This window comes from Lagopus muta, chromosome 1, assembly GCF_023343835.1.
Source record: "Lagopus muta isolate bLagMut1 chromosome 1, bLagMut1 primary, whole genome shotgun sequence".
Classification (NCBI taxonomy): domain Eukaryota; kingdom Metazoa; phylum Chordata; class Aves; order Galliformes; family Phasianidae; genus Lagopus; species Lagopus muta.
The window spans coordinates 194398740-194419006 of NC_064433.1; the positions used below are offsets into that span (position 1 = coordinate 194398740).

General features: G+C 68.4%; 3 protein-coding genes across 3 annotated transcripts; all 3 read right to left on the minus strand.

Annotated features, from left to right (window-relative positions):
- Nucleotides 1–44: 44 nt before the first annotated feature.
- On the minus strand, nucleotides 45–5648 carry APBB1 (amyloid beta precursor protein binding family B member 1). The gene is given in 22 exon segments (XM_048950373.1): nucleotides 45–580; nucleotides 647–678; nucleotides 681–789; nucleotides 791–823; nucleotides 900–1015; nucleotides 1128–1211; nucleotides 1357–1408; nucleotides 1411–1443; nucleotides 1537–1651; nucleotides 2236–2252; nucleotides 2254–2364; nucleotides 2449–2520; nucleotides 2522–2587; nucleotides 2741–2777; nucleotides 2885–2973; nucleotides 3043–3099; nucleotides 3193–3371; nucleotides 4568–4733; nucleotides 4735–4878; nucleotides 4880–5090; nucleotides 5205–5262; nucleotides 5444–5648. Coding segments are annotated over 20 exon segments (1884 nt in total). The 5' UTR covers nucleotides 5084–5090; nucleotides 5205–5262; nucleotides 5444–5648; the 3' UTR covers nucleotides 45–412.
- A 1397-nt stretch (nucleotides 5649–7045) lies between these two features.
- On the minus strand, nucleotides 7046–12112 carry HPX (hemopexin). The gene is given in 16 exon segments (XM_048967794.1): nucleotides 7046–7126; nucleotides 7128–7232; nucleotides 7234–7322; nucleotides 7403–7442; nucleotides 7444–7554; nucleotides 8559–8653; nucleotides 8656–8688; nucleotides 8753–8860; nucleotides 9486–9698; nucleotides 10007–10031; nucleotides 10033–10161; nucleotides 10469–10623; nucleotides 10966–11046; nucleotides 11139–11209; nucleotides 11448–11600; nucleotides 12105–12112. Coding segments are annotated over 16 exon segments (1449 nt in total). The 3' UTR covers nucleotides 7046–7093.
- An 11-nt stretch (nucleotides 12113–12123) lies between these two features.
- TRIM3 (tripartite motif containing 3) lies at nucleotides 12124–19182 on the minus strand. Its single transcript, XM_048950363.1, is given in 13 exon segments — nucleotides 12124–12373; nucleotides 13103–13243; nucleotides 13747–13817; nucleotides 14747–14927; nucleotides 14993–15121; nucleotides 15123–15161; nucleotides 15236–15339; nucleotides 15423–16146; nucleotides 16246–16426; nucleotides 16508–16659; nucleotides 16722–16959; nucleotides 18635–18797; nucleotides 19139–19182. Coding segments are annotated over 12 exon segments (2244 nt in total). The 5' UTR covers nucleotides 18766–18797; nucleotides 19139–19182; the 3' UTR covers nucleotides 12124–12220.
- Nucleotides 19183–20267: the final 1085 nt, after the last annotated feature.

The window sequence follows — 20267 nt, forward strand, 5'->3', positions numbered from 1 at the left end:
CGGCTGCTGGCCCACGGTGCCGCGGGGAGAGGGGCAGGCCGGGCTGGTGGAATGGGTTTATTAATTATTTAGTACAACACAGATCTCTGTTACAGCAGGAGGGGCGGCTCGGAGCCGGGTGGCCCCCGAGGGTCCCCACGCTGCAGGTTAGACCGCATGCATCAGGCGGGCAGCACCCCGCCCCGGCCCCATGCGCAGGGCGGGACTCCGGCCCGACTCCCTGCCCCACGGCCGCCCCCCGGCACCGGGACCCGCGCATGGGATGCAGCCGCGCCGCCCGCCCGGAGACACTCACACACACACACACGCGCGCCCCGGCGGGCACGCGGCTCCGGCACGGCCGCCCCGTCCCGGTGCCGTCCTGCCGGCAGCGGTGGGGTCTGGTGGCTGCGCTCCCATCGCCTCCGTCCCATCACGGCGTCTGCGCCCCCAGGCGCTTGGGCTTCAGGCTGCCCAGCAGGCTCTGCACGCCCTTGCGCACGGTGGAGCCCACGCGGCGTGCCACCGAGTCGGCGGGCGGCGCGGGCAGGCAGGAGCTGGAAGCCTGGGGCCGCGCGTCCAAGCACTTCTGGTAGCGCAGCTGGGGGCAGCGGGGTGAGCAGGAGCGGGGCGGGTGGGGGGCGCGGGGCGGGTGGGGGCAACTCACCATGCAAGCGGCCTGCAGGGCCTCGCTCAGCCCGCCGCGTTGGGCTCACACCACACCATGTGGCAGCGGAACGCGCCGGGCGCGCTGGCCATGATGAAAGCGAAGGAGCGCACGTCTCTGCCCACACCCATGAAGGAGAGGAACCCGCACGCGGCATTCGCACAGCACCGCCTCTGTCTGCAGGCACAGCAGCGGGATTGGGGACGGCACGGGGACGGGGACAGCAGCGGGGACGGGGACGCGGCCGCCGCACCTGCTCGTGGGTGATGGTGAGGGTGGCGGGCGCCACGTTGACCACAATGGGCGTCCAGTGCTCTTTGCTGCTGGTGGCCAACGCCGCCTCCAGCGCCGCGTTGATGACGTCCATGCCTGGGGACGGGCACAAGAGGGGCTCGGGGGGGTGCCGGAGGACCCGGCTCCCCACCCCCGCGTGCACCTTCGGGACACCCCAACCCTGCGTCCGCCTCGCCCCACGGCTCACCCACGGGTTTGGCGACCGGGACGCAGCCCAGGTAGCAGACGGGGAACTTCTGCACCACCTCGCTTTTGGGCGCCGGGAACTCCACTGCGGGCACAGCACAAAGTCACCGCGTGCATCATCCGACCCCCACCCCTCCTCCCGTTCCCAGCAGCCCCCACCCAGCCCGCCCCACGGCTCTGCCCCGCGTACCCGCCCGCCCTGAGCCCCCCAGGCCCCCACCGCACCGCACCCTGGAAGGGGATCTCCACCATCCTGGAGGCGTCCACGGAGAGGCCGTTAGGCCAGCGCCCGGGGCACTTCGCCGTTCCACCATGATCTGGGGGGAGCAGGGGGCCGTGGCCCCGTGAGCCCATCACACTGCAGCCCCAACCTCCATCCCCACGGTAGGGGCAGCAGGTTGGGGGCTCACCTGGGAGCAGACCTCGTGCAGGCTGGTGGCGATGTCCTTGGCAGGGGCCTCGCAGCGGAACACGTGGCACTTGAGCATCTGCGTCAGCTGGTCCCGCGCCACGTAGGCAAAGTCCCTGCAGGGAAGGGGCTGCCTACACTCGGGCCCCCCCCCCCACCAGACCCCAGGGCCCCCACACCCCCCACCCACCACCGAGCCCCCAGCGCGGCACGATGCGGGCAGGGGCTGCGGTTGTGGTGCTGCCCTACCTCTCCCTGGGTGCCCAGCCAGAGCAGCAGGAGAGAGCCAGAGAACAGAGTCAGCGAGGCCAGGCGCGCCGCCACCCCAAAGCACGAAGCCCGGCACCCAGCCCACGAGGCTCCCACCCACCCCAGGACCCCGCACCCTCAATGCACAGGACCCCCCAGCAAGCACATGGATCTCCCACATCCCACACGCATGGGACCCCCCCACCCCCTGCACCCCACATGCAAACAGATGCACCAGCTCCCAGCACTCCGCACGCACAGGACTCCCCCACAGCCCCCCAGGTGCACAGACCCACCCCAGGTCCCATGCAGTTCCCAGCCCCTGCACTCAGGCACCCCCATGTGCCCTTCAGCAGAGCTCATACAGGCTGCGAGGGCCCCTTCCACGTGCCCAGAAGATCCCACACAGCCCCAGACGCGCCGTCCCCACCACGAGTCCCCCCACCCCCACCTGCCGCTGTCGCGCCCCCACACCCCAGACGCGGATGCTGGCCACGGGCTGTGCGTGCAGCAGGCTCTGGTCCTGTGGGTCCACCAGCTTCAACGTCTGGCTCTGCAGGAGCAGCAGCATGGCCCGGCCCTGGGAGGGCAACATCAGGCTAAGGAGAGGTGTGGGCCGTGGGCGGCGTGGGCCGGGGATATGGGATGTGTGGGGGGCGCTCACCCCCCCCCAGGCACCGGGCGCATCGTGCTGGTGCAGGGACAGCTGGCGGATGCAGTTGTTGACAGCAACGCTTGCTCCTGCCGGGTGCCAACTCCTCCTCGCTCATCTCCACCCAGCCCAGTGAGCGCACGGCGAAGCTCTGCGGGGCACAGCAGGGTGGGCACGGCCCGGCCCCCACAGCCCCACATAGCGAGGGCAGCGCTGAGCCCCTGACGCTGGGGCAGGGGGAGCTGGGCAGGAGCCCCCCGCCGGGTGAGGGCAGCGCTCGGCCCCCACCACCCACCCGCCCTACCTTAGAGCCAGGCTCGTCCTCTTCGGCCGGAGTCATGCTGCAAGAGTGAGGGGAGCCGTCACCACGTGCCACCGGCTGCCACCACCTGCTCCTGGCATCACCCCAAGCACCGGGCTGCCCCAGCTCGGCCCCTGCAGCCCCCACCTGCCGCCCAGCGAGGCCGGGTCCGGTGCCAGCGGCTCCACATCCCGTGTTCCAGGCTCACCGTCCGCCTCCTCCTCTGCTGCGGGGTCCTGGGGGAGCAGAGGGGATATCAGGGCTGGGCACAGTGACCTCCCCCCCTCCCCCAGGCAGCCACTCACCTTCCAGAAGTCGCTGTCATCAAAGCGCTCAGCCGGGGCAAAGCCAGTCCAGGCGAGCTGCAGGCAGAGCGGGCAGCTCGGTTCCACGCTGTGCCATGGGGCAGCCCCCCACTCAACCCCCTCTCGCCCCCCCACTGGCCCCCCACTCACCGACTGCTCCTCGCAGGGGGTGCTGCCCCCTGAGCCACGCGCCAGCCCTGCTGGTGGCTCCCACTGCGTGGTGCCAGTGGGGATGTGCCAATAATAGGTGCCCGAGGTGTCCTGCACCCGCATCCATCCCGCAGGCAGGTCTGAGTCTGTCTCAAAGGAGTTGCGGGTCCAGAAGGAATCTGGGGGGAAGGGGGGAGGCTATGAGTCCCCGCCAAGCCAGGCAGGGCACAGGGCCCTGCTGCATGAGGAAAGGAAAGGGCACAGCCAGACCACAGCCCCTCATCGTGAGGGGTCCTGGGGGCTGTGGGGGTGGCCCCATCCCACTCCACCCCCACCCCATCCCCATCCCAGTCCATCCTGGTCCCATCCATCCCCATCCTGGTCCGACTCCATCCCTCACCTGCCCACCCCAGCCCTGCTGTTTCCCCGGCAACCGCTGACGGCATCACCAGGGGAAGCACCAAGAGGAGATGGGATGTGCAAATGGGGGGGGCTGGGATGGGGCCTATGGGGACAGAGAAATGGGGACGGGGCTGCAGAGGTGGGTCACAGCAGGGAAGGGCGCCGGGGGACAGCGAGGGCACAGCAGGAATGATGTGAGTGGGGACAGCATGGGGACACAGCACAGATGAGGCTTTGGGGTGCACAGCATGGCCAGAGCAATGCAGAGCAGGGGATACGAACCGGGCAGGGCCTAGGGGGCAATGCTGTGCTGTGGGGAGCACAGGTCACAGTGGGGCTGGGGCAGGGAGATGAGGCCATGCAGGCCAGGCTCTGGGATGGGCACAGCAGGGCAGGGTGGTACACAGGAGCCAGGGCTGGCGGGGCAAAGCATCAGGCCTGAGGAGGGGGGTGGGGGTCAGAGGACTGAGCATCAGGTCTGGGGCCACAGGGCAGAGCAATGAGCCCAGAGCTGTGGAACTGCGTGCGGGTTTGGGGGGCAGAGCATCAGGAGCAGCTCCTGCAGGCTGCAGGGCAGAGCATCATGCAGCCATGGAATCATGGAATCACAGAATCACAGCATGGCCTGGGTTGCACAGGAGCACAGCGCTCATCCAGCTCCAAGCCCTGCTGTGTGCAGGTCGCCAACCAGCAGCCCAGGCTGCCCAGAGCCACATCCAGCCTGGCCTCCAATGCCTGCAGGGATGGATGGGGCATCCACAGCCTCCTTGGGCAACCTGTGCCAGTGCCTCACCACCCTCTGGCTCAAAAACTTCCACCTCACATCCAACCCAAACCTCCCCTGTCTCACTTTAAAGCCATTGCCCCACAGCATCGGGACGTGGGGCAGCGGATGGGGTTATGGGGCAGCACGTGGGGCAGCCGGAGGCTGCAAGATGCAGCAGGGGGAGCTGGAGGGGAGCGCGAGGCCCACCTGCATCGTCGGGAGAGCTGCCGGCCGGGCTGCCCTGGCTGAGCGTGGCCCAGCTGGAGTCCTCATCGCTGGCCGTGCCGCTGCGGGGCCCGAAGAGGCGGCTGGCGCTACGGCCCGGCTCCCGCAGCGCTCGTTCCCCGCTGGGCTCCGATTCCCCCGTGGTCGGGATCGCTCTGCACCGGCGTGGAATCGCCGTCCTCATCCTCGTCCTCTTCTTCCTCGTCCTCCTCCTCCTCGTCCTCGATCAGCGGCGCTCCCCCCGCGGCGGCGTTGCGGGCGTTGCGGGCGCTCAGCTCCGATTGCTCGGGGGGGCGGCCGCACTTCGTTGCGGTTCTGATCGCGTTCGGCCGCTCGGCGCTGCAGGTTCTGCCCGTCCTTCAGCCATTTGGTGCTCGGGGGCTCCTCGGGGGGGGCAGCGCCTCGGGGGGGGCCGCGCAACGCCAGGCTCAGCCCCGCCGGCCCCACGCAGCTGTTATCGTTGGCCACATCGCTGCGTTTGCTCAGCGACCCCGACATGGTGGGGCCCTGGGGAGGGGGGGGGGGGAGGGGGTCGGAGGTGCGGGAGGGGAGCTTGGATCAGCGCGGGGCGCCCCCGGCCCGCACCGCCCCCCCCAAAACCCCGCACCGCCCGCTCTCACCTCCGCGCTGCGGCTCCTACAGCCCCCGCGGCGCCGGCAGCTCCGCACCCATCGGGCCTACGGGGGGCAGCGGGGCAGAGGGTGACCCCCCCCGCACTGCCCCCCGCCGCATCCCCCGCTCCCCGCATCGCCCACCCGCACTGCGTCACACCCCCCATCCCCCGCACGGCCCCGCGGGGCGGCCCCGGGGAACGGGGGGGGAGGGGGGAAGCGGCCCCCTGTCCGGCCCCTCCGGTACCTGCGGCGGCTCCGCTGCCGGGGGGGTGCGGGGGGGATCGGCTTCCGCTTCCGAGTGCGGGGCGGAGCGGTGCGGAGTGTCACCGAGTGAGATGCTGCGGGGCGGCACGGAGCGGAACGGCGCGGAATGGCACGGAATGGAACGGCACAGAATGGCACAGAATGGTGCGGAATGGCACGGAATGGAACGGCACAGAATGGCACAGAATGGCACGGAATGGTGCGGAATGGCACGGAATGGCACGGCACGGCATGACATGGTATGGCACGGCACAGCACGGGATAGTGCGGAACGGCACGGCACGGCATGGCATATAGACAGCACGGCACGGCACGGAATGGCACGGAATGGCACGGCATGGCACAGAACGGCACGGCACGGCACGGAGCGCTGCGGCACGGAGGGAGCCGGGATGGCACCACAGCGGCAGCTCGGCCCGGTTCGGCCCGGCACCGAACAGCGGAGGGCGGCACTGAGCAGCGCCGCTCGGCACGGCACGGCACGGCAATGCTGCGCACAGCCGCTGCTGGGACGGGAAATCGTTTCCCATAGCCAGTCTGAACGCACACGGCCCAGCACAGCCCAGTACAGCCCAGCACAGCCCAGCACAGCCCAGCACAGCCCAGTACAGCCCAGTACAGCCCAGCACAGCCCAATAGAGCCCAGTACAGCCCAGCACAGCCCAGTACAGCCCAGTACAGCCCAGCACAGCCCAGTACAGCCCAGCACAGCCCAGCACAGCCCAGCACAGCCCAATAGAGCCCAGCACAGCCCAGTACAGCCCAGTACAGCCCAGCACAGCCCAGTACAGCCCAGCACAGCCCAGCACAGCCCAGTACAGCCCAGCACAGCCCAGCACAGCCCAGCACAGCCCAGCACAGCCCAGTACAGCCCAGCACAGCCCAATAGAGCCCAGCACAGCCCAGTACAGCCCAGCACAGCCCAGCACAGCCCAGTACAGGCCCAGCACAGCCCAGTACAGCCCAGCACAGCCCAGCACAGCCCAGCACAGCCCAGCACAGCCCAGTACGGCCCAGCACAGCCCAATAGAGCCCAGTACAGCCCAGTACAGCCCAGCACAGCCCAGCACAGCCCAGTACAGCCCAGCACAGCCCAGCACAGCCCAGTACAGCCCAGCACAGCCCAGTACAGCCCAGTACAGCCTAATAAAGCCTAGTACAGCCCAGCACAGCCCAGCACAGCCCAGCACAGCCCAATAGAGCCCAGCACAGCCCAGCACAGCCCAGTACAGCCCAATAGAGCCCAGCACAGCCAGCACAGCCCAGTACAGCCCAGCACAGCCCAATAGAGCCCAGCACAGCCCAGTACAGCCCAGTACAGCCCAGCACAGCCCAGTACAGCCCAGTACAGCCCAGCACAGCCCAATAGAGCCCAGCACAGCCCAGTACAGCCCCAGTACAGCCCAGCACAGCCCAGCACAGCCCAGCACAGCCCAATAGAGCCCAGTACAGCCCAGCACAGCCCAGTACAGCCCAATAGAGCCCAATAAAGCCCCGTACAGCCCAATAGGATCCAATACAGCCCAGCACAGCCCAGCTGCGCTGACCCCCCTCCGCCCCCCACACTGAGGCACACACAGAGGCAGGGGCTCCATAGCCTTTATTGCACCCTGTGGGGTGGGGGCTGCGCTCACTGTGCACAGTGGAACAGATGGGCAGCGATTGCTGCGGGGGGCTGCGGGCAGGCGGGCAGCCAGCAGCTCAGCCACGTCCCTGTAGAGATGGTAGCTGCCCCCGCGCAGCAGGTAGATGCCATCGGCTGTGCACATGGGCCCCGTCCACGCCATCGTGGGGCAGAGGCTGCGGCTCATCCGCACGCCGTGGGCTCTGCGTCAAGTCCACACGCCGCACACGGTCCCCTGTGGACACAGCGCTGTCACTCGAAGCCACGGGGACCCCAATGCCACCCCCCACCCAGCCCCACACATCCACTGCCCACCTGTGATGACGTAGAGCTCTGCGGACCCGGGGCAGGTGAAGGAAGGCGGCATCTGCCTCGGGGACCCCCAGCTCGTCCTGCAGAGCCCGTGGGTAGCCCTCGACCTGCTGGTGGCCACCTCTACCCGAGAGGTAGATGGAGACCTGCGAGCCCTGTGGAGAGCGGGTGGGCATCAGTGGGCATAGGGTGGAGTGGGACTGGGTGGGATGGGCACGGGGACAGGGACTGGTGTGGATGGGTGCAGGCATTTGTGGGAGTGGGTGGGCACAGGGATGTGGGGCGGGGCAGCGGGTGGGCATGGGATGGGGATGGGGATGGGGATGGGATGGGATGGGATGGGATGGGATGGGATGGGATGGGATGGGATGGGATGGGATAGGGAGGAGGATGGGGATGGGATAGGATGGGATGGGATTGGATGGGATGGGATGGGGATGAGGATGGGGATGGGGATGGGATGGGGTGGGATGGGATGGGATGGGATGGGATGGGATGGGGATGGGGATGGGGATGGGGATGGGGATGAGATGGGATGGGATGGGATGGGATGGGGATGGGGATGGGGATGAGATGGGATGGGATGGGGATGGGGATGGGATGGGATGGGATGGGATGGGATGGGATGGGATGGGATGGGATAGGATGGGATGGGATTGGATGGGATGGGATGGGGATGAGGATGGGGATGGGGATGGGATGGGGTGGGATGGGATGGGATGGGATGGGGATGGGATGGGGATGGGGATGGGGATGGGGATTGAGTGGGGGTGAGGATGGGTGAGGGGATGGGATGGGGGTGGGGGATGTTGACACGGCCTGTGTGGTCTCCACTGTATGGAAAGGACCTCAGGGTGCCTTGGATATCCTGGGGCTGGTTTCCAGAGCTCTGCAGGAGGGGGTCCCCAGGGCTGTGGGTATGGATGGGGATGGGTGGGGACAGGATATCAAGAACAGTCAGGGCTGTGGGGCTGCCCATGGATGGGGCCAGTGCCAGCGGTGGGTTGGAGGCACCAGGGAAGCAGACAGGCCAGGAGAAGCACAGCCACGCAGGGACACCGCTGTGCCGCCACCCGCTGCCTTTCTCCTGGCAGTGGCACCTCGTAAGCCCAGTGCCAGGCGATGTCCCCAGGCGGCACCGTCCCCAAGGGGGGCCCACCTGGATCAGATACATGCGCTTATCCCAGGAGAAGGCGGCGTCCACGTCACCCTGCAGGCCCGGCCAGCTGTGTGTCTGCGGCCACGCGTGCCACCATCCTTCCAGGAGTCCAGCCGGAATGACAGCCCATCTGCAGGACACATCAGCACCACGGCCACAGCCCACGGCCCCTCACAGACCCCCGTGACCCTCACCACGGAAGGCGTAGATGCGGCCACTGTCATCGGAGGTGATGGCCTGGAAGGGCTGCCCACTGCAGCGGTCACCAGCGTCACCCCATGAGGTGTTCCTGTGTCTGTGACCTGCAGGGTGGAGGCAGTGCTGACATGGGGTCAGGGAATGGGATGGGATGGGGTGGGATGGGATGGGATGGGATGGGATGGGATGGGATGGGATGGGATGGGATGGGATGGGATGGGATGGGATGGGATGAGATGGGATGGGATGGGGTGGGATGGGATGGGATGGGGATGGGATGGGGATGGGAATGGCGGTGGGATGTGGGACTGTAGTGGGGGTGGGGGTGGGGATGGGATGGGGATGGGGGATGTTGACATGGCCAGCGGGGTCCCCACTGTATGGAGAGGACCTCAGGATGCCTTGGACACCCTGGGGCTGGATCCCAGAGCTCTGCAGGAGGGGGTCCCCAAGGTGTGGGTCACAAGAGTGGGTGATGTGGGTGCAGATCTCTGGGCTGACATCCCAAGGGTCAATCTGCAGGATGGTCCCCAGGGGTGGGTGTCCAGAGCAGGGCCCCAGGTTGTGTTCCCAGCACATGACTCCCCAGGATGGGTCCCCAGAGCGAGTTCCCAAAGTGCATCTCCGGTACGCCATTCCCCCATACATCTCCAGCACGTGGGGTCCCAGGGGGGGTCCCTGGTTGTCACAAGGCTGCAGATTCCTGGGACACCCCCAGGGGAGCCTCACCTCTGCCAGGGCAGGGGATGAAGTAGTCCCGGAGATCACGGGGGTACCCAGGGAGCACCTCCCCAGTGTGGGGTTTGACCTGGTGGAACTGGGTGCCCTGCAGGCAGTAGTAGCGCTCCAACCAACGCAGCGCCGCGTCGCACCGCCCCAGCTTCGACCAGGGGCGTTCCTTCGTCACCCGCAGCTCCAAGTCGAAGGAGAACACCTGATCCCCTGTGCGTGGGGGCAGAACAGCTCGTATGGCACAGCACAGCTCATATGGGGCAGCACAGCTCATATGGGACAGCACAGCTCGTATGGGGCAGCACAGCTCATATGGGGCAGCACAGCTCACATGGGGCAGCACAGCTCACATGGCACAGCACAGCTCGTATGGCACAGCACAGCTCATATGGGCAGCACAGCTCACATGGGGCAGCACAACTCATATGGGGCAGCACAACTCATATGGGGCAGCACGGCTCATACGGTGTGGCTCTGCCATGCAGCCCCAGCCCCCCTGGCCCCTGCTCTGCTCTCACCCTTGAAGAAGAGCACGCTCTCCCCCACCGCACTCCTCAGGGTGACACTCCACAGCAGCGTCCAGATCTCCGGGGACCCCCGGGAACTCATCCGCAATGCGCCGAGGGAAATTGGGGCGCAGCTGCCCCCCGGCATAGGACCAGACCTTCTCACCCTGCAATGAGCCCCGCAGCTTCAGCTCTCAGATCCGGGTGGCTCCATGGGAGCAGCCCTAGGAGGCCGGGGCCTCGGAACCGCCTGCCTCACGGGCAGCCCAGGGATGTGGACACAGGGGCAGCCCCCCAGCAGCCAGGAGCAGCCCAGGCCAGGACCTCAAGGGACTCCCCACCCCGGGACCACCGGCTTGGGACCCCCGCAGCTCAGACCCCCAGCCCAGGACCTTCAGTCTGATATTCCCAGCCTGGAACTCCCCACCCCAGCTCCCCCAGCTCAGGACCCCCTTGCCCATCTTGGGACCGTGCCTGGAAGAGGTAGAGGCTCTGGTGCTCCTCGGGATGATCCCGGCGGTGGATGCGCAGCGCTGCGTCCACGGGCCCCTCCAGCTCAGGCCAGGACTCAGCCAGGGGGCGGCTGTGGGGCTGGGGTCTCTCCCACGAGATTTCCCACACGTCCCCTCCTGGGCGGGAGCAACGTGCTACCCCACAGCACTGCCCCACAGCCAACCCTGCCCACCTCCCCCCTCATCTACCCACACTCCCTGTATCCCCTGGTCCCTACAGACCCCATCTCCCCCCATTTCCCCCCACACCCCATCCCCCCACACACACCCCATTCTCTCCCACACTCCAGTGCCACATCGCCCCACACCTCCCACATCCCCTCCCATCCTCTCCCCTTCCCACACTCCATTTATCCAGCAGCCCATCACCCCCTCCCAGTGCCACCTCCATCTCCCCCCAGACCGCATTTCTCCCCACGCCCCCCATCCCCCACCCCACACCCTCAGCCCCCTCCCTACCCCTGAAGAAGAGCATGGTGCCGTTCTCGCTCAGCGTTGCAGCGTCGAAGCCGCCCTCGTCTCCGCAGATCTGGGCCAGGGCTGCAGGAGGGGCTCAGGTTGGCACAGACCCCCCCCGGCTCCGCTGCAACCCTCCCACCTTCCCCCTTCCTCCCCCATCCCACAGTTCTCACCGGTGTCGTTGCTGGGGGTCTCAGCCCCACGGCGGCGCCCATCTCCAGGTGCGTGGGGTTTGTGCTGAGTCCTGGGGGTGGGCAGCACAGAAGGTTATGGCACAGCCCCCCACACTGAAGGAGCACAAATGGACCCCCGGCTCCCGAAGCCCACCCACCCTACACATCCTCCCTATGCATCCCACTCCCCTATTGCAGTTCTGTACGCAGCCAAAGCTCCGTGGACCCCCCCCCCCCCCCCCCGTCCTCCTGCACCCCAACGCCCTTTGCACCCCCGGCCCCATTTTCGCCCCGCTGCTCCGCACTCACAGCGGCCATCCGTCCACCAGGAGCAGCAACGCCGCCAGGCACAGCGCGGCCGCGGACCCCCCCCATGGTGTGCGGCGCAGCTCCGCCGCCTCCGCCGCTTTAAGTGCGCTCCGCGGGGGGGTGGGGGGGGGACGCGACGACACCTCGCGCCACCTCCGGGCCCATTGCACAACGCGGGGGGGTCACGGCCGGGCACGGACACTCCATGGCAGCGCAGGTAGGGCTGGAGCCGCCCCAACCGCTTCCTATCAGCGCCCTCCCCCCGCCACCCCGTGCTGGGAAATGCCGCTGTTTGCTCGGGAACTGGGGGGAAGGGAGAGGGCAGGGGAGGGCAGCGCGACCCACAGCGGGACACGGCGCGGAAAGGTCGAACCCGCAGCTCCGCAGCGCCCCGCACCCGGACCGGGGGTCCCGCGTTGCCCTCTCCGCTCCCCCGCCCGCACCATTCGGCCCCCACGGGCGCTGCCGGCTGCCTCCCCCCTCTCACCTTCCCCCCCCCCCCCCCCCGATGCGGTCCTCTCCGAACATTTCTGTATTCCTTTATTCTGTATTGATTTGTACACACACCGCGCGTGGCGGCTGCCGGCCTCCCCTGCCCCCCCCCCCCCCCGGCCTCCTCCCCCCCTCCCCCATCACGGCCCCCCCCGGGAGCATCACCGCGCCATGGGGGGTTGGGGGGGTTGGGAGGTAACGGCTCCGCTCCGCGCCGCGCGGGGTTAAAGTGCAGCGCGGGGGGGGGGGGGGGGAGCGGAACCGCAGAGCGCCGTGCGGGGTCACTGCAGGTAGCGGTACGCCTTGAAGCAGTGGTTGCCCGAGTCCGCCACCACCACGTGGCCGTCCGAGGTGAGCGCCAAGCCCTGCGGGCCGTACAGCGGATCCGCCGCCGTGTTGATGTAGGACAGGAACGAGCCGGCGCTGTCAAACACCTGCGGGACCCCCGCGATGTGACGCCAACGCCGGGAGCTGCGGCCATCCTGGGCGTGCGGCCCCAGCGCCTCCCACGGCTCCATCCCTGCACCTCCAGCCCCGTGGGCAACGCACCCAGCCTCCCCCACAGCCCCCCACGGGCACGCAGCCACCCACCAAAGCCCACCGTGGACACACTCCCGTTCATTTCCTATAGCCCCCCATGGATACACCCCTATACATCCCCTATAGCCCCCGTGGGCACAACCAACACATCCCCTACAGCCCCCATGGGCCGCCCTCGCTCATCCTCTACAGCTCCTCACAGACACCCACCCGTTCATCCCCTGTAGCCCTCCATGGGATGCCCTCGCTCACCCCCCATGGACACCCACCCATTCCCCTGCATAGCCCATGTCTCTACAGCCCCGTGGACACACTTCCCACCTGCTCAGTGGTCCCATGGGCACACAGACCCCATCCCCCCCCCCCCCCCCCCCCGTCCCTCCCCATGGCTTTACCAACTTTGCCCATGCTCAGCTCCCAGCTGCCCCCATCAACGATCCCACGACCTCAACCATTCCACCATTCCCCTGTTGGATCTGATGGTCTCAGTGAGCTCTTGCAACCTTAACCCCACTATGAGTCAGTCCCAATTTGGGAGCCACGCACCCCATTCCCTGCCCAGGCCCCATCCCTGCCCAAGCAATGGGCTGTTTGGGGGGGGGCAGGAAGGGGGCAGGACCCACCTGGATGCGGCTGTTGCCCCAATCAGCCACGATGATGTTCCCGTTGGCATCCACGGCCACGCCGGTGGGCGCGTTGAATTGCCCATTGCCCTCCCCGTGCGACCCGAACTTGAAGAGGAATTCTCCATCTGCGTTGTACACCTGGGGAGGGGGTGTCACCAGGGGGTGTCACTGCGAGGTGTCTCTATGGGGTGTCAGCAGGGGTCATCGCCATGGGGCCTTTCCATGGGGCGTCACCAGGGAGTGTCTCCATGGGGTGTCACCAAGGATGTCACCATGGGATGCCACCATGGGATGTCACAGTGGGGTGTCACCACAGAGCGTCACTATGGGGTGTCACCATGGGGTGTCACTATGAGGTGGCACCAGGAAGTGTCTCCATGGGGTGTCACCAGGGGTCATCGCCATGGGGCGTCACCAGGGGGTGTCACTGTGGGGTGTCACCATAGGGTGTCTCTGTTGGGCGTCACCATGGGGTTTCTCCACAGGGTGTCACCATGGGGCGTCACCAGGGGGTGTCACTATGAGGTGGCACCAGGAAGTGTCTCCATGGGGCGTCACCAGGGGTCATCGCCATGGGGCGTCTCCATGGGGCGTCACCGTGGGGCCAATCACTGCAGGACACGGGGATGGGCGCAGCTCACCTTCACCGAGTGGTTGTGGAAGTCCGTCACCACAATCTCGTTCTTGTTGTTGACCGCCACGAAGTGTGGCCCTGGAGGAGCAGCACTGAGAGGGGCCGGGGGCACCGGGACCCCTCGTGGGGTTAATGTGAGCAGCAGCGTTAGTGCAGGCAGTGCCCGGCCCTGGGGAGCGCAGAGCTGGGGGGACCCAACACCCCACCCGTGGGGCAGAACCCGGAGACTGGGATCTAGAACCCGAGCCCAGAACCTGGCACCCAGAACCAGGACCGAGGAGCGGGACCCAGAACTGGAGTCCAAAACCAAGAATTCAACACTCAAAACTGGGAAGCCAGATCCCAGAACCTAGAAGTGGGACTCAGAGTCCAGCGTCAGAACCAAGACCCAGAACTGGCACCTAAACCTTAGTCCAGGACCCAGAACTGGGATCCAGAATGGGGACCTAGAACCCAAGCCCAGAACCTTGCACCCAGAACCAGAATCCAAAACTTGAAACTAGAACTTGAGCCCCAAGCCCGAACCAGATCTCAGAACCTGGACCCAGAACTCAGCCCTAGAACACAGCATTCGGAATCAAGACTGAAAAAACCAGAACTGGGACCCAGAACTAAAACCTAGAACACAAGCCCAGAAATCAGCCTGCAGAACCCAGTATTGGAGCCCAGAGCTTAGCTCCAGCACCAGAACTAGAACTAGAGCCAAGATTCAGAACCAGGACCCAGAAATGGAACCCAGGAGCCTAGAAACCAAGACCCTAAGCCTAGCACCAGAAGCAGCTCTTGAACCTAGAACCAGGACCCAGAACCGGAACCCAGAACCTGAGCCCGGCTCCAGAACCCAGAACGCGGAGCTGGAATCTGAGCCCGGCGCCCAGCGCGCAGCCCGATCCCCGCCCCCCCCCGGCGCTGCGGTGCCGCAGGTCGGCAGAGCTCGGTACTCACCCGGCCCCAGCAGAGGCAGCCCCAGGCATGCAGTAAGGAGGAGGGCCGCGCCCGTGTATTACCATCGAGTGTACCTGCAAACTGCCGCTCGGCCGTGCCGCGGCTCCCGAACTTGGTGACCAGCTTGCCGTTGGACTGGAAGATGAAGACGCAGCACGCCTTGTTGTCCACCACGATGATGTGCCCGTTGCGATCCACCGCGACGCCTTTAGGGCCCAGCAGCCGCCCGGCGCCGATCTTCGTCTGCGGCGGGGATGGAATCAGAAGGGCTCCCCGCGCCCGCGCCCCCCGGCCCGGCCCCCCCTCACCTTGAATTTGCCCTCGGGGGAGAAGATGCTGACCCAGCGGTTGTCGTAGTCAGCGATGATGATGTCCCCGTTCATGTCCACGGTGACGCCGGTCGGGCGCTGCAGCTGCCCAGGAGAGCGGCCGCGCACCACCGAAGCGCAGCCGGAACTGCCCCTCGTTGGAGAACACCTGGGGGCGACGGGGGGAAGGCGGGGGTTAGCCGGGCCGAGGGCCGGGGGCCGGCAGGGGCCGGGGGCTCCTACCTGCACGCATTGGTTATTGCTGTCGGCCACCACGATGCGGCCCGTGCTGGAGGTGGAGATGCCCTGCAGGTTGGTGAACTCGCCCTTCTCCCGCCCGCGGCTCCCTGCGTGGGGACGCACAGCCGTCAGCGAGGCTCCGCGCCTCCGCCGCCCCGCAGCGCCCGCCGCCGCCGCCGCCGCCGCTCACCCACGCGGAAGATGAGCTCGTCCTCGATGGGGTTCTCCTTCTTCTTGCCGCTGCTGTACATGCTGGAGGGCCGGCGCACCGCCTTCTGCCGGATGTGCCCGCTGCTGGGCGACTTGACGCGGCGCTTCACGTCGTCCGGGGACGGCGGCACGTCGCTGGCTTTGACGGCGCGCACACGGAAGGGGCTGCCGCGGATGGGCTGCCCGTACAGCGCGATGGACAGCTGGAAGTCGCCCTCGGCGCGCGGCGTGTATAGCAGCTCGTAGGTCCCGTTCTTGTTGTCCTGCACCTCGCTCTCAGCCGCGCCGCCGTCCGGCCCCGTCACCACGAAGCGCAGGCAGGCGCTGCCGCTGCGCACCAACTCGCCGTCCTTGTCCTTGGTGGTGACGCTGAGCGAAGCGGGCTGCCCCACCACCGCGTGCCGCAGCCCCTCGCCCGTGGCCACCGTCTTGTGCGCCGTGGCGCTGGTGGTGATCAACACGCCCAGGTTGAGGATGGATTTGCGCACGCCGTCGGTCTCCACCACGTAGTCCAGCTGGTCGTTCTCATGCGGGTGCTCGGGGAACTCCTGGCTGGCCAGAGCGCTCAGCCTCTCGCTCATCTGCTTGCGCACCAGCAGCACCTCGGGCGCCGTGCCGTGGTGCAGAGCCTGCTCCGTGAACGCGCAGCTGCTCAGGATGTTCTCCTGGCCCTGGCGCAGCACCTCCAGCTGTGTCTGAAGCACCTGAGGGCCGGGCGGAGGCAGCGCTCAGCGTCCCCGCCGTGCAGCGCAGCGCCGCGCCGCACCTCGCCTCGCGTGCCGCCGCACCGGGCGGAGCGCTACCTTCTGCTTGGCCCCGCAGATGGCCTCCAGGTCGCGCACCAGCAGCCCCTTGCGCTGCTGCAGGGCCCTCTCAAGCTCCTCGAAGGTGCTGCCGATCTCGGACACCGCCTCGTTCTTGCGCTCCACCAGCTGCTGGCTGATCTCCGACACCAGCGCGATGGCGGCCGCCAGCTGCGGGAGCCTGCGGAGCCGGCGCTGGGCACGGAGGGCGGCCGCCGGCCGGGCACCCCCCCACACCCCCCCCCACCCCACGCGCCCCTACCTGCCGCGGATGGCATCCAGCTGCTGCTGCAGGGCCGCCTTGTGCTGCTCCACCACGTCGCGCAGCGGCACGGTGACGTGCTCCCGGTGCTCCCCCTCGGTGCACTCGCGGCACATGGCGGTCTCGCAGGACTCGCAGTAGAACTCCATCACCTGCGGCAGCGGCGCTCAGGGCCCCCCTTCGGCGGCACGCCCGCCCCCCCCCCGCCACCCACCTTGCCCTCGTGGTTGGGGCACGACAGGGGCTGCCCGGTGACGGCGCTGACGGGGTCCAGCCCCGGGCCGGGGTGGGGGCCGCGGCTGTCGGGATCGCGCTGCAGCACTTCCATCAGGTTGGTGATGAAGAAGTTGTTCTGCAGGGCCGCCACGCCGCGCTCGGGCAGGATGGAGGTCTGGCGGCACACGGGGCAGGACAGGGTCAGGCTCTGGGGCGGGATATAGTTCTGGAGACACCTGGGGCAGAACGGGGACAACGAGAGGGTCAGGGCTGCCCAGGGTGGGCACCGGGATGGGGCGGGCAGGGGGACGAAGGCTGCACCGTGGTGCATGGGGGGCACGGGTGGGATGGGAGGACGGGGCTGGGGAAAGGATGGACCGATGGGTGAACTGGAGGGCATGGAAGAAGGGGCCGGAAGGGTGGACAGAGAGGGGGACGATGCACCACGGTGCTGCAGGGTGCACAGGACAGGACCGGAGGAAAGGGCTGAGGGAGCAGACGGACGACGGACAGATGGATGGATGGGGCTGTGACTCGGTGCAACAGGGTGTGTGGGACAGGGCTGGGGGAAGGACAGACAGACGGGCTGTGATGGGGTGCACTGCGGTGCATGGGTGGGAGCAAGGGATGGGGCTGGGGGGATGGCAGACGGTGAGATGGACGGACAGACGGGGGCTGTGCCATGGTGCATCAGAGTGCATGTGGCAGGAGCACGGGACAGGGCTGGGGGTCGGACAGGACGGGTAGGGATGGGGCCACAGCCCACAGAAAGCTGGCCATGAGACCTCGGCATGGGGCCACGGACAGACAGACAGATGGATAATAGGACAGGGCCATGCCAGACGGGAGCAGGGGAGTGCCAGGGGTGGGCAGGGGCCTGGGGGGGCACAGAGAAAGCAGATGTCAGTACAGAGCCCTCAGCCGTGCTACAGCCCCCTCCACCCCCATCCCTTCCAGACCCAGCAATGTGGGACAGGAACAACCCTGCAGCCACAGCCCACGCTATGGGGGCTGTAGGGCCATGGGGTCAGTGGGACCCCGGCTCCCAGCATGAGTGGGGTGGCCCCATCTTGTGCCGGAGACATGCAGGGGGATGCAGTGCTGCACAACTTGGAGGTAGCAGGGCACAGCAGGGACACAGCAGGCAATGCAGCGGGGCACAGTGGGGACACGGTGGGGAGGCAGGCATTAGGAGTGCAGAAGGGATGCAGGAAGGCACAGCAGGGCAGCGGGAATGCAGGCAGGCGATTTTTGGAGGCAGCAGAGAGGTGCAGTGCAGGCTCAGCAGGACACAGTGGGACCCGGCAGCTCCAGCCTAAGAGCTGCAGGAGCTGCAGGAAGGAAGGGGATGCTGCGGGAGGAGTGGGACCCTGCAGGGACGCAGTGTGAGCGCTGTGCAGTGCAGTGAGCAGGCTGACCTGCAGGAGGTGCGGTGGGGGATGCATTGAGGATGCAGTACACGTGCAGCGGGGTGCAGTAAGGGAGTGCAGCTGGGGTCAGCATGCAGCAGAGGGGCACAAGCAGAGACACAGTGGGGCACGGTGAGGACACAGTGAGGGTGTAGTGGGTTTCGGGGGGTCCAGACACTCAGTGCAGGACTGGGGGTGCAGTGAAGCCCTTCTCTCGCGAGAAGTCTTCAGGGAAAATGCTTTGGTGGATGCAGTGCAGCACGGGGGGGGGGGGGGGGGGGGGAGGGGAGAGGGAATGCAGCGGGGATGCAGCAAAGATGCAGTGGGAGGCAGCAGGGCACAGCAGGAATGCAGTGAGGGAGATGCAGCAGGGCCAGCGTACAGCAGGGATGCAGTGAGGGTGCAGTGGAGGTGCAACAAGATGCAGCAGGGATGCAGAGGGGATGCAGAGGGAGCAGCCGCGATGCGATGCAGTGCTGGGGGGCGGCGGGAGGGGCCTCACCTCTCACAGAAGGTGTGCAGGCACGGCAGCACCTTGGGGTTGCGGTAGCGGTCGAGGCAGATGCTGCACACCAGGAACTGTTTGTCAATCTGCCGCACCACCGGGCTGGCGTTGGCCTCCCGCTTCGCCATGGCGGCGTCCCCGAGGCCCCGCGGCGCTCAGCCTGCGGGCGGGGCTGTCAGTGCGCGCCGGGCCCCGCACCGCGCCCAGCCCCGCACCGCGCTCAGCCCCGCACCGCGCCCAGCCCCGCACCGCGCCGGGCCGCAGCCGCACCGCCGGCAAAAGGAGCGCGGTTCCCGGGCCGGAGCGACCCCGCCCGCCCGGCAGCGCTCACCCCGCACCGCACCGCTGCCCCCGCAGCGTTCCCGATCGCCCCGCGGGCGCCTCCTCCTCACACGCCCCCCCCTCGGATCCCCCCGAGGGCACCGCCGCTCCCAGCGCCCCGCACCTCCCCGCACCCCCCCCCGCCCCTCTCCGTTATCTCCCGGCCCCGCGTCCGCTCACGGCGCTGCGGCGGCCCCGCGGCTGCAGGCCCCGGCGCGGCCCCGCCCCGACGGCCATTGTGCAGGCCCGGCACCGCGACGTCACCACCCGCCCCGCCCCGGGGGGGCCGCGGGGGCACCGGCACCGGGATGGCGCTGCGCCGCCTCCGCCCGCCGCCCGCCGCCCGCACCGCTGCGCTCACCCGCGCCCGCTCCCCCCGACCGGCGCCGCTCGCCCTCCCGTCCCGCCCCGCTCAGCGCTGCCCGTTGCCCCCGCACCCTCCCGCACCGCCCCACCCGTGCCGGCCGTGTCCCGGCCGCCCGCCCCCGCCCCGCGGCCGCGCTGTCACCTTCCAGCCCGGTTCGGCTCGGCTCGGCACGGCTCAGCCCCCGCCGCGGGCAGCCGGGGCCGGCGGGGCGGCAGCGCGCATCGCCGCGGCTCGGCTCAACCCGGCCCGGTTCGGTTCGGCCCGGCCCGGCGCGGCGGGGACTGCGCCAGGGCTGGGCGCGCTCCTCAGCCGCATCTGCCCGAGCGGCGCGCACCACTGCGGGGGGGTTGCGGCCCCGCGCGTCCCCGCGGCAGCGCGAGGGGAGTCCAACCCCCCCGTGGCCGCCCCGCCGGGGCCCGCAGAGCGCGAAGAGCCGCTCGGAACCCTCGGTGGAAACGGCGCGAGAGGCACCCACGGGCGGCCACGGGAAAAGCGCACCAAGTGCCCCCTCCGCGCCCCGCCGATGGTCTCGCCCGGGCTGTGGCTCTGCAGTGGGGGGGAGCTTCGGGCGCGCTCCCCGCATCCCCGGTACCCGGCGGTCGCCACGGCAACGGCATCCCGCTCCGAGCATCGCCGGGATGGGGGGAGGGGGGGGGTGAGGCTGCTGGAGAGTTTGCGTGGGGCGCGGAGCTCCCGACCCGACTGCCCCCGTCCCCAACCCTCCGTGCTGCCCCCGCTCACCTCCGCGGAGCCATGCGGGCACGGCGGTACCCCGAGCGGACCGGGAGTGCCGGTCCTGCAGAGACCCTGAGAGCCGCCGCACCGCGGGCCCGGCCCGGAGTTGCCCGCGGCGGAACCGGACGGGCAACATTCCTCGCACCGTCATCGACACCGGCACTGCCCTACCGCCACCGCGAGGGGACACGAAACCGGAGAGCCGGG